The sequence below is a fragment of the Centropristis striata genome, chromosome 1 (assembly GCF_030273125.1).
Source record: "Centropristis striata isolate RG_2023a ecotype Rhode Island chromosome 1, C.striata_1.0, whole genome shotgun sequence".
NCBI classification, from domain to species: domain Eukaryota; kingdom Metazoa; phylum Chordata; class Actinopteri; order Perciformes; family Serranidae; genus Centropristis; species Centropristis striata.
This window is the reverse complement of record NC_081517.1, coordinates 28462984-28475415: the sequence shown is the minus strand read 5'-3', so window position 1 is coordinate 28475415 and position 12432 is coordinate 28462984. Positions and strand designations below refer to the sequence as shown.

Below are 12432 nucleotides of genomic sequence, written 5' to 3'. Positions count from 1 at the left end.
TTTCAGAAAAACTGCTGGGAAGCTTTTCATGAATCCTGGTGGAAGGGTGTAGCAGATACACATTATTCTTCTTAACTTAATATGAGAGATTATGTGGCCTTGTTGGAATAGATGCCATACATCTTAAAATCCACCAGATGGCAGTAAAGTTCAACAGTGACAAAACAGCCAGTTGATAGCACAATCCACACATGCAGGTAAAAGTAATGCTAATGGCTACAACTTCAAATAAAAAGCTGTCATAAAGTATACATATGTTCTTTTTAAACATTACTGACAAAAAACTGCCCTGTGTGTGGGGTTTTTTCAGTCTAGGCATTAAAAATGTGCACAAGTGAGCATAATTAAGTCAACTGGTTTTCACAAATGTATGTTGGGCTCCTAAGACTGCCAGAAATCCTCAAAAGTGTTTTCAATTTTGAATAAAGTGCTTGAAACGGCTTTTAATGTTGTTTATGTAGGTGACCGGCCTTTTTTATAAACACAAGAAACTGCTTTTTCCTTAAATTTGTCATGAAACAATTCTGGGTATTTATAGCACTGCGAGAATATAATCAAACTAATTTGTGATTAAATAATAAATTATTTTATTAGGGAAATAACTAAAACATCACTCATCACTCCTAAATGTCTCATTTAGGAAATAAATCTGATATTTCAGTGAGCTATTTTAAATAAATGGCACACAAACATGGCAACTGTAAAGGTTTTGAAATTTTATTGATAATCTTTGACTGGCTGTATTATGTACAACAATGAATATATAAAATAGAGTGTAATGACCAAACATTTTTGAAACAATGATATATGGTATATGATTGTACAGAGACAGATGATAGGAAGTACCAAATACTGCAGTACAAATAATAAATACTGGTCGAGGCAGTAGCTGTGTCTCTTGCAGGGATACTGATGCACAGGAACACTGATTACAGTCACTGACAATGTGACCACGTTAAATACAGTTATTATACACACACGTTACAGAATGTGTCACTGGAGCTCCATTGAGGTTTATCATTAGTCATCATGCATATATTTGAGTACTAAAATTATTGTAGAGCCACATTTAGACAGTGTACTGAGGTAGCATGCAGGGAACACGGAGGACAAAACAAGTCATTACACCTGAATTATTGAATCAAAGTTACAAAAGTATCATTATAAACCAAAACTGACAAATCATATACCTGATATTGTTTGTTTTTTGCCCAAACAAGAGGCATCTTTTTATTATAAATATTTCCACAACAGTTCACCATCATGCATTTTCATGTCTAATAAAGACAGAAGAGATGAAAATGGGGATTCAAACTGCACTGGTGATGTTGGATCCATGAGGAAGTGTGTGTGTGTGTACAGTATGGAGGGCCGAGACAGTCCTGCAAACATTTATAAAGCAAAGACCTTATAATTTAATCAAATACAAAATTAAAAAATAATTTTGAAATAATTAAAATAGATAGAATAGATTAATCCCCAGTTAAAATATATTTTTTTTTATTAGTTTAACAATAAGCTTAAAGGAGGCTTGATAAGGGTATTGATATAATAATATCCTCAATTTTTGTTATTTTTATTGTCAAAAAAAAAAGACTAAAGCCAACACTGGATTAATCCCATTAACGAGTACTGCCTGTGGCTCCAAAACCAGATACAGAACATTTGTCTGTGCCATAGACCTCCATTGTTTTCCAAAACTATTAAAATACACCAATGTGCTACTGTGGCTACTTTAAGGTGCACAAAATATTCCAGTTTTTGCCATTTATTCTAAAAAAAGACAACATTCCTACTAAGCTATTTACATGATTAAACAGCTTAGTTTCACCATGTAAACAGCTTGGTTAAATGAGCTGTTTAACCAACCTGTTTACTTTTTCTATTTCCCAACTTCATTATGTTTCCACCTTCCCACTATGCAGCTAAATCCTTCTAAGCCACCATGGGATGTAACAAACATTCTCATTGGCGGTCACCGGAACTTGTTGTCCTTTTGAAATCACAACAATTAATTACCAATTAATTGCTAATGTTCCATGGAACAAGGTGAAACAGCAGTTCAGGAAACAGTTTCAAGCTTTTATGGTTTGCCGATTTGTTTCCGAGGTCGAAAAATTAATTTGGAACCTCCTTATTTTTGTGTGAGCACTGACAAGAAGTCCTTAAAATGGTCTATTAATAATTCTATGACAACTGGGAAATGTATCTACTGATGGAGATCACAACCTTTTGGTCAATAACAACTGTTGGATTATTCCATCCATTAGTTTAATTCATCCATCTTTTTTGTTGGATAGAAATGAAAAAAAAAATTGCTTTATAACCATGTGTAAGGCTCTCTGAGTCCTCCTTATTACAATACAGGAGACAGTTTAAGGTTTCCATAACCTCAGGAGGCCATCCTCGCTGTATGTGGCAATCAGATTCTCGTGTGGGTGGTGAGCGATGCCAATTACATCTTTCTCATGAACCTGTGGGTGAAGAGGAACACAGATCACCACAAATTCTCCGTTTCCCATCATCCTCACTGTTATCTTGTTAGCCCCCTGTAGGGCTGCTACATAGCGACAGAATATCAAGTGAGACAGAAAAACAAGAAGGATAAAAAACACTGGCAGCCCAGTGTGCATGACTCTCACAGACTTTGATAATGAGTGAATATTATCAGCAGAGCTTACGGTCAGCGTTTTCTGCAGCTTTCCTGTCATATAGTTGAAGCAGTAGAGCACTAAGTCCTCTCCCACACAGTAAATCCACTCCCCGCGGGGCGACAGGGTGCAGCACACAAAGTCGGCCCTTTCCTTTCTGTCTGAGCTGAAGGTCTTCACAGTCTGAGGAGAAAGAGGAGAAGACATTCAGCCTCTGCTTCGGGTTTGGCTATTGTGTGGGTATTAGCATAACTTAAATACCAAGCAGCAACCTCTGGGGCTGAAAAATGAAGCCAATGCGAAAGTGCCAAAAACTGCAGTTCCTCAAATCACTTGAGGCTGGCTCCAAAAGTGAGTCAATCCCCATAGATCCCCATGTTAAAATACCCAGCTTTACAGCAAAAATAAACATGTTTAGAGTCTGGTATAAAGAATATGCTCTTTAGAAACCTGAAGTATGTGATTAATAACACAAAATGTTGACAAAAATGGTATAAAAAAAAAAAATGAGCAAAGGAATGTTTTCAAAGTGCGTTTACGTTTTATTTGTAGATGGCAATTATCAGTTGATCGTTTGTTCCGTCACTTTGGTCCAGATTTAAATATTTCAACAGCTAATTGATGATGAAATATTATATTTTTACATGACATTACATTTTGTTCTGCCTTGGTCCACAGAGGATGAATCCCTCCGATTTTTTGCAATTGACTTTTGTCTAGAGCCACCATGAGGTTGACATTTTAGGTTTTGTGTGAAATGTTTAAACAGCAGTATTACCATGGAATTTAGTGCACATATCCATGTTCCACTTACAGGGAACGGTAATAATTTTAGTGATCCCTTATCTTCCTTTATATAACCATCATCGGAAGAGAATTTGGATTTGTCCACTATTTATGTTTATGAACAAAAACCTCCCATTGTACTTTGTGCTTATTAAATATTATAAACATTATACCTGATTTAAAAAAAAAAATGTTGTAGATCAGAAGCACTGCCATGCTAAAGTACAGCCTCGCAGATCTGCTTTGTTTTAGACTCTTAATTTTGTTTTAACAATGAATATGAATAACAATACAATAAGGACAATAAGTGTATTGTAAATGTAGTAAATCTTGACATGAAATTAATAATGATTGTAATTCAGAGCGCTCTCACCTGCCCGTGGATGTTCATGATGACCGCTGTGTTGGAGTGGTTACAAATCACAAAATGTTCTGGGTTTTGGGGGAGAGGAATCACGTTGTTGACGGGGACGTCTGACGGCCCCGACAGAGATTTCAAAGTGTGGATGCATTCATAGCACTTTGTATTCCAAATCTAAAATATGCACATAAATATGAAATAAATCATTTGAGTCACACTGAACAAGCCACATAGAAATACTGATGCATCATAGACTTGAATTATAGTCGTACAAATTTGCTCATTGTACCTTAACTGTGCCATCAGACGAGGCGCTGATGATGTGCAATCCATCTTGAGTGAAAAATGCGTCATTTACAAACGATGAATGGCCATTTAACTCCTTTAGTGTCTTGCCTGATCTCAGTTCATGGATTCTGAAAATGACATATTAAAAAACACTCAATCACATAAAACAGCAGCTCTGACTCAGTAGCAAATCCATATTTATTCAACTCTGGAGTGGATTTTTCTCGGGAGCAGACGAAACGTGTTGCTGAGCTGCCTTTGTGTTATTTTTAGCTCCAGTGGAGTGACTGGGTGCAGATAAGCGGAACCATGACAAAACACCTAATGCTCAGTGATTCACTCCGTCTCTGGGAGGATGATTTTGCGTATGTAAACAATTCAGAATCCCAGCTTGTGGAATTTGCGATGGGAGGAACACGTTGCAGCTTTGTGCCTGAGCACATGGTCTCTATCAGCTACACCCACACGGCACATGTGCTTCCATCACAGCGGAGAGGCTCAGCCCACAGCCCCCAGGAGTCAGAAATAGATATTCAACTCTTCAAGATTCAGTGTATGTGTATGTGTGTGTGTGTGTGTGTGTGTGTGTGTGTGTAAGCAAAAGACAAACATCCTCGCCTGAACTTATTTACATTCAGGTGCACAACTCATGAAAGCAACATGTGATACCAAGCATCAACAGCTGATGTCTGCATGGCATTAAGGAGCTTTTCAAAGGATGAAATTACAGCTCACTTCAATTTAACTAGACAACAATGAAATGAGACAAATATATTAACAGATAAATAAATAAATAAATAAATAAATAAGAGAATATGTAAATTAGTGTAATTATACAGTTCATAATGGTGCCTTCTCTAAGTACAAACAATTTATTCTATTTTTTAACTCACCACACAGTTTTTTTTAATGTATGGGCCTCTAGTAAATAGTTGATTTAGAGGGAAAATATTACCCTAAATGTATCCAAATAGCACTGGATTTTTTAAAAAACTTAACACTTAACACTGGGACACTAAAAATGTCCCAGGAATTTCTTTAAATTAACAAATAGACAAGAGAATTCCATTAAATGTATCATACTGACAATAGTTTATAACTAGATACTTTGGTTGCATTGTATTGTATGTCATGGCAATATTATATTTTTGCATTCAATTTTTAATATTCTATGTATATTCTACATTTATTGGTAACTATAAGCCCAGCTTACACTTTCTGCACCTTTATATTTACCTGCACTGCTCACTATGTTGTACTGTGTGTATTCATATCACTGATAATACTGTAAAAAAAAGTTCACACTGCTAATACTGTAAATATATAGTGTATTTATACATCCTTACTGTTTATTCTACATTCTATTTATTTAATTCTGTACATTTCTGTACATTACTCTGCATGTTTTTGTCCTTCTGGATTGAAGTGGTAATTGCACTGCACATGGAAAATTAAAAGAAAAAAAACTCCAATTACCATTTTACATCTACTTTCCTGTTCGCCAGGTCTGCTATCATCACTTGTTGTGGCACCATTTTTCTAATTGATCGTGGGATGTAAAAAGAATTCACTGCGCCTATGAAACTTTTGTGAATCATGTCTGAGGTCAGTGATAGCTCTCACTTCCTCCCACAGTACAGAAGCAAAGTTTTGCCACAACAAGGCTCCAGGAATGTTAAAAAAGGCTCCGACCATGTTATTGTTTTGTTTCTCTGTTGGTACATCAGTTGTGAATTTAAGTATTTACTTCCCTTTTAAAAACTAAAAATTGGATTTACTGTAATAGGTATTAAAGTGTTTAAGTTACATTCACTTTAATTTATTGTCCATGTATAGATCTGTATAGTTTCTTTCTAATCCCAATGTTTACAGTTTGTCTTTATCTTTTGTGAGTAATTTTCCTACTATAAATATGAGTCAGTGTCAGTGTGTGAATGGTGCTGGATCTCACCTGATGGTCTGGTTAAATGAGGCACTGAGGATCTGGTTGTTGTCCTTGGAGAAATTCAGACAGGTCACACCTTTGTTGTGTGCGTGCTCAAACCTGCGGAGGCACAAGCCGCTCTGGATCTTCCACACCTACACCAGCAACACACACCACACACACACACACACACACACACACACACACATTTTATGAGAGAAGAAGTGGTAAGTCAACTCATTTGACAACACTGCAAAAATTTTTCTCATCATGTCTATTTCCATACAGAAACTAAAGGCCATTCGGAGAGCGCAGACCTCCACCAAGGCCATTCCCTTTCTCACAGTGTCAACAGAACTGAAAAAATAATTTATGTATCCACCCTGTGATTTGTTAAGAAATGTAATAGTTTTCTTCCTTGGCCCAGGCTAAACCCTTCCCCCAAGTTTCATTAAAATAGTTTTTCTGTAATCCCGCTGACCAACAAAACAAACTGAAAACATAACCTCCTTGGCGGAGGTAATAACGAGATTTATCATTTAATGTGGACACAATAATTGGCTAATGATGCTGACTAATATGAGGAATAATAACAACTGACAGTAATGTTAGACAGTATTATAAGATCCAACCTTTATTTTGCCATTCTGAGCTCCAGTTGCCAGCAGATCTGTATCCTGACTGAAGCACATACACAGCACAGCATCATCCATCATCATGAAGCTGTCTTGGGCCTGGTACTTTAACTCCTAATTCATCCATGCAAACACACAACAGAAAAACAATTCCATATAAATGAAAGCACAATATATTTTCATCATATCTTTTCATATATACATACCTGCAGTAATACAAATATTTTTTAACCAGAAAGTTGAGATTAAAATGTATGTTTGGCCAAGAGAAGAGCATTAAAACATGAAAACAATGATTACAAGTAACATAAACAGAGAGTACAACTCAACAACAATAAAATATAATATATCCAGTTACAATGCATAAATATAAACGTATTTGAAATAAAGTAAAAACAATAATTAAAAAAGTACCAATAAAATAAGAAGTCTCAATATCTGTATCCTGATATGAAACATAACTTACCTTACTAATTTTTCCAGTATTGAAGTTCCAGACCTCGATGAACCCGTCCACTGATCCTGTGATTAAATACTTTCCATCAGGAGAGAAACGGGCACACTCCACATGTGACCGCCGCCCAAACTGCAGGTTAAAACATCACACAGATACACAATGTTTATATGCTCATGTATTTTGTTTGCTGCCTGTGATTCGTGTGCACTGAGATATAAAACACAAATTAATATCAGGCAGCCTCAGGGAGATGTTAAGTTTTCCAGCATGCTGCAGTCTGAGGTTGCGTAGGCTGACCGTTTGCACACACTTTTAACCTTGGGCAGAGAAAAGCAAGGACTCAACTCAGGCTGCTCCATCTGGATGCAAGTGATGAGAGCACAGCCAGAGACTAAGACAAGTGCCTTCAGGTAAGTAAAGTAATTAGTTCTGCGTGTGTGTGTGTGTGTGTGTGTGTGTTTGCATGTAAGTCTATATTTGAAAATGACTCGTCAATAAAAACTGGGTCTTATTAATTGTAAATATACTGTAAATCTTCCATAAAGCAATAGGACAAATCAACTATTTGTGGTTTGTTGACATTTCCACCATAAATTGATATAGAAAAAAATCAATTAACCAGAATACAGGGAATTAAGTGTTGGTACATGCTTAATATGTTTCCCCAAAATAATGGAAAAAAACCTACGCCCTTGCTACAATCTCAATAATAAAAACAATATTGTATTAGCATAATAGTGCTCAACATTACAGTCTTTCTAAATGTAGCATTTGTGGTAGATCTGTTGTCTATCTTGGCTCGGCTTGCATCAAATTGTATAGATTTGCCAAAAAAGTGGCCAGGGGGTGTTTGGCTAAGGAGGCACGAGTGTGTTTGAAATTAAATATAATATGATAAAGATAAAGAATGATAATAATAGTAAGGATATATGTATATGTATAGCTCCACTGACCCGACACTGCTATACCATAATGTAGAATGCAATATAATAGAATTTGTATTTCTATGTCAATCAGATGTGGAAGTGCTCTACCTTGATGTGGCGGTACAGCTGTGTAGGAAAGCTCTCCTTCTCCACCTGTCTCTCCTTGTTGGCAGGTGTGTCTATGGTCATGTCGGGGGACAGATGACCTGGATACTGCTGTATTCTCATAGACTGTGGAACAGAAAACATCAAGTATTTGTGGTTACTTTACTCACAACAGGATCAAGAATATAAAAAAATGCAAACTAGTGTTAAATTTGATATTCAAATTGGGAGTAGTTGTCCTTAAATGGCAGGTTTCTAGTTTAGTACAATAATATCTTGTATAATACAGCCAAAACATTATCAACAATAGTAGATCATTTATACTTTTTAGTACGACTATATTGCATTATAGATTCAGACTAACAGGCCAAACCTGTCAAATATTTTACCTGCACCTGCATAACCAACGTGGGAACTGTTCCCTGGAAAATGTACCACTGTCTCTTTCTGAATACCTAAAATAGTAAAAACTCAGGGGGCTGTATTTCTTGAAGAAGTTCTTGGAATCGCTGCAAAGTTTGACAGTCACAATCTTGGTGTTGAAATGTTGCTGTTTGAGTGCAGGTGAATATATATATATAAAAATCATGGTGGACCATCTGCTACACAAGAAATTAAGCATCTCTTACTTTTTCATTCCCAAAGGACCTACATGACAAATTATGAATTTAAAAAAACAAATACAATTTGGATCTAATTTAATAACTGTAATATATCTTTACTAATGTGACATTTCAAGCTGCAGTGGCTAAAATTATTTAAGTTTTTCTCTGAAAGATTAAATATTCATGAATAAATAAGCAAACATTGAAGTGGCTGCTTAGGGAAAAACATTCTAAGTGATTATTTATTTAAGAGCTCAGAACCTCAGATAATCCTCTTCATCAGGACTGTTTGTGTTTGGTTGATCAGAGTTGATTGATGTTAGAGTTTCCATGCAAATTTAGTGCAGAATTTTCCTGAAAATCAGCTAATTAAAGTATTTCCATACACTACCATTATGCAAATATCCACTAGGTCTGTTTTTGTTGCACCTTTTTGCATTTGCTATTATTAAAACACCAACTTTTCCATCTCAACCAAGCATTATTGTTTTATTTTTTGTCAAATTCCTGCTGTTTACACACATTTTCAATTTGTGCATAATGTTTTGTTTCATTATTGCTAAAATCTGAATGGCAGTGGTCAGCTTTGTCTATAATATTCTCTAAACTCTATTGCTCATGTGGATTCGTACCAACAAATATGTGACATCACCTTTACCTAACAGAGCCCTGCCCCCTTTAAACCAGTGAGAAGAGCTTAGACAAAATAAGAAATACAGAAACTCTCTCCTGTGATTTAACTGTTTTAACTTTGGCAGGACAACGTGTATTTATGGAGTACAGCAACACTCTCAGTAAAAAGTAAAGTTGTCAGGGCCTTTAAGAACCTCTAATCAAGGTGAGTCATACAGTATCTACGTGACAGCTGTGAAAGAGAGAAAGAAATAAAGGAGATAACTTAGGATTTTTGATTCACAATCAATAAGTGCTATGGATATTGATCAAGCGGCTCCCCTTGATATATAATTAGAGTGCATATTGAGAGTGATATTGATCAGTATACTCACGCCAACTTGTTCCAGGAGCCCCATGAGGCGAGATGGGGGCACCACGCTGACCTCCCTCACCAACGCTTCGGCTATTCCCCTGCGCCGCTTCTCCTTGCTGCTGCCTTTCGGGTACGCCTGCAGCGAGACAGAAAAGTCATTATTTTATGAAGAAGCTACAGATACAGCTATGTAGAAGTAAAGACCTAATATTGTCTCACCTCACGAGGGTCAAAGTAGGAGCACGTCAGCAGGTTCTCCAAATGGATGTACCTCTCCGGCTGTGTCTGCTTCAACATGATCATCGGGTCGGTTTGTCTGAGGAGGGAGCGAGCTGCCCCCACCTCCCTCATTTCAATGAGCTCCATCACAACCTGGCAAAGAGATCAGTGTTGGTAATTACAAAAATCCAGCCAAAGAAAAGTATAAGCTGATCGACGCGAAAGCTCACCTGCTCGTAAAGGTCAATGAGAGTGTTGTCGGGCAACTTGAGGGACTCGATCGCCAGCAGGACCGAGTCCCAGTGTCCGCTCTTTATATCTGCAATGAAGCTGTCGATGCTTTCCACTGTGTTGAGCGAGACGGTGGTTTCCTCCTGTAAGGTGTTCAGCGTTCGATAGAGGTTGTTCTCCTTGAGGTACTGCATTATCAGGCGGATCACACTGGACAAGAAAGGTTCATGTTAGGACCACATGCTGACTGATAGTCCTACCTATAAAGCCATACATGAGTGAAATTGTTTCTATAAGACAAGCAGCTCACTGAAAAGGTCTGAAAAGATCACATGAACGGGCCCTCCCAAAGAGTTTTTATCACTACTGTCACTTTTCGTGATCTTGAGTGATCAACAGACACAGGAACACTGTTTTATTATTTTCAGATGCTATCACACATGTGGCTAGAGATCGCCTGCCATAACTGTCAAAAACAAGATCACGCGTGAGCCATTCCAAGCTAAACAAGACAAGCAGCAGGATCCTGCTACATGCAGACTTTTGTTCCACTTCAGAGCCATCTGCTGAGCATTGTAACAACTCTGTTACATCTTATTTCGTCTCTGTTGTCACTCCATGAGCACCACACTGTGGGACTTTAACTTTGATAATCCACAGAAACATGTATCAGCGGCAGTGCCTGCTGACTGGATTAACATCACCCAAGATGTATAATGCCAAGTGGTGGAATGTAATGTACATTTACTCAAGAACTGTACTTTTTTCATTTCCCCCCCTATTTTATACCACTTTATACTTCTACTCAAACATATTATGGAGGCAGGTATTGCACTTAATTCACCACATTTTTTATAACTTTAGTTAATTATTACTTTGCAGATTAAGATTATTTATACAAAATATTAATCAACTAACCATAACTATTAATCAATATGGTGTGTTATTGTAAATTAACAGTATAGAAATGGGTTCAATTTAGTCCCACTTTTACCAGCTGAGATATTACAGTGATGTACAAATCAATGCATCAAACAATACAGAAATATAATATATATTATTTTTAATGGGTTATCCTGCATATTGAGTACTGTTACTTTTGATACTTTAAGTATCATTTTCATGTTAATACGTTTGTACATATTCTTGAGTATGATTTTGAGTGTTTGTGCAATACTACTTTTTACTTTTTATGCTAAATTTACTCCCAATTAACCTCACCCCATATGAAATCCAGCACAAGATTAGTTTCAATATGGCACAATGTATTCTCCATCCCCACGTTTCCCCACAGGAGGACGAAATATCTAACCAATAAAATCACACACACACGCACACACACACGCTTGCCAGGGGTGGAGACTATTGGATCAACAGACACATGTGGATGAAACGGACAATGTGTATAGTGACTGCAAAATTGCGTGGACACGCCTCTCTCTGAACACAGAACATCACATTAAATGTCTCAAAGCGACCAAATGTGCAGTCTCACAGTCGTATGTGATGCAAAACAGTATATTAATAAAACAACATCCAAAGCGCAGTAGTGTTAATATGGGAGGATCCATACGCAGACAATAAATAACATCAGCGACAGCGTCATAAAAAAATCATTTCGATTATTCTATATAGTTGTTTACTTCTTTAAATCAAACTCTAGGCACATGTCATATCTTTAGAAATAATGTCACATTTCATTATGAGAAGGAACTCATGGAAAGACGCAAACATTTAAGCAAAATTATAAATATTGCCCAAATGAATATCAGTGATACCGTCCAGTCCAGTTAATGCGTAATGCACACTTCGGTATCATAACAGAGCCACGCACCTCACTTATATTTAAGAAAAAAAGATATAGTCACACAGGTGGTCTTATCATTAGTACTTTTCTGTTATCAGAATCAAACTATCACAAGTTATTAACCACAAAAAGACAAAAAGCAAAGCGCACTTACTCTGAGGGCTCCATCTCCGCAGCCATGCTGATGTTGTCTCCTGCTGGTGCCACACTGGACTGACGGCTGGGCTCGAGCTCCGAGCTCGCTAGAGCCACGTGAAAGCAGTGTGCTCAGGACCACCCACTACACGTGCTTCTCTTGTGTCTTGCGTTTTTTTTGCGGCGGGCAGCAGTCCCAAACCTTGTGACTGCCGCTGCCACACAAAGTCTTGGAGCTACACACACACACACACACACACCCCTCTTCCCGCTGACGCATACCGATACAGAAGAAACATTTTGTGGGCACGTTT

General features: G+C 37.2%; 1 protein-coding gene across 1 annotated transcript; it reads right to left on the bottom strand.

Annotated features, from left to right (window-relative positions):
• Positions 1–1853: 1853 nt before the first annotated feature.
• On the bottom strand, positions 1854–12163 carry LOC131968343 (WD40 repeat-containing protein SMU1-like). The gene is made up of 12 exons (XM_059329178.1): positions 12138–12163; positions 10176–10386; positions 9946–10098; positions 9746–9862; positions 8137–8259; positions 7112–7231; positions 6643–6759; positions 6038–6165; positions 4088–4214; positions 3811–3972; positions 2682–2834; positions 1854–2474 (listed from the first exon to the last, which is right to left on the bottom strand). Exons 1-12 carry the CDS (start codon positions 12161–12163, stop codon positions 2376–2378), a joined length of 1536 nt encoding a protein of 511 aa, XP_059185161.1. The 3' UTR covers positions 1854–2375.
• Between the last annotated feature and the right edge of the window lie 269 nt (positions 12164–12432).

What these genes read in the sequence shown, in the direction of transcription:
- LOC131968343 (XM_059329178.1), bottom strand. Translation starts at nt 12,163, where the DNA reads ATGGCTGCGGAGATGGAGCCCTCAGA. An exon ending in TCATTTAACCAGACCATCAG is followed by an intron (nt 4,215 to 6,037) that starts GTGAGATCCAGC and finishes TGTCATTTTCAG; the next exon opens with AATCCATGAACTGAGATCAG. An exon ending in CGTCTGATGGCACAGTTAAG is followed by an intron (nt 3,973 to 4,087) that starts GTACAATGAGCA and finishes TGCATATTTTAG; the next exon opens with ATTTGGAATACAAAGTGCTA.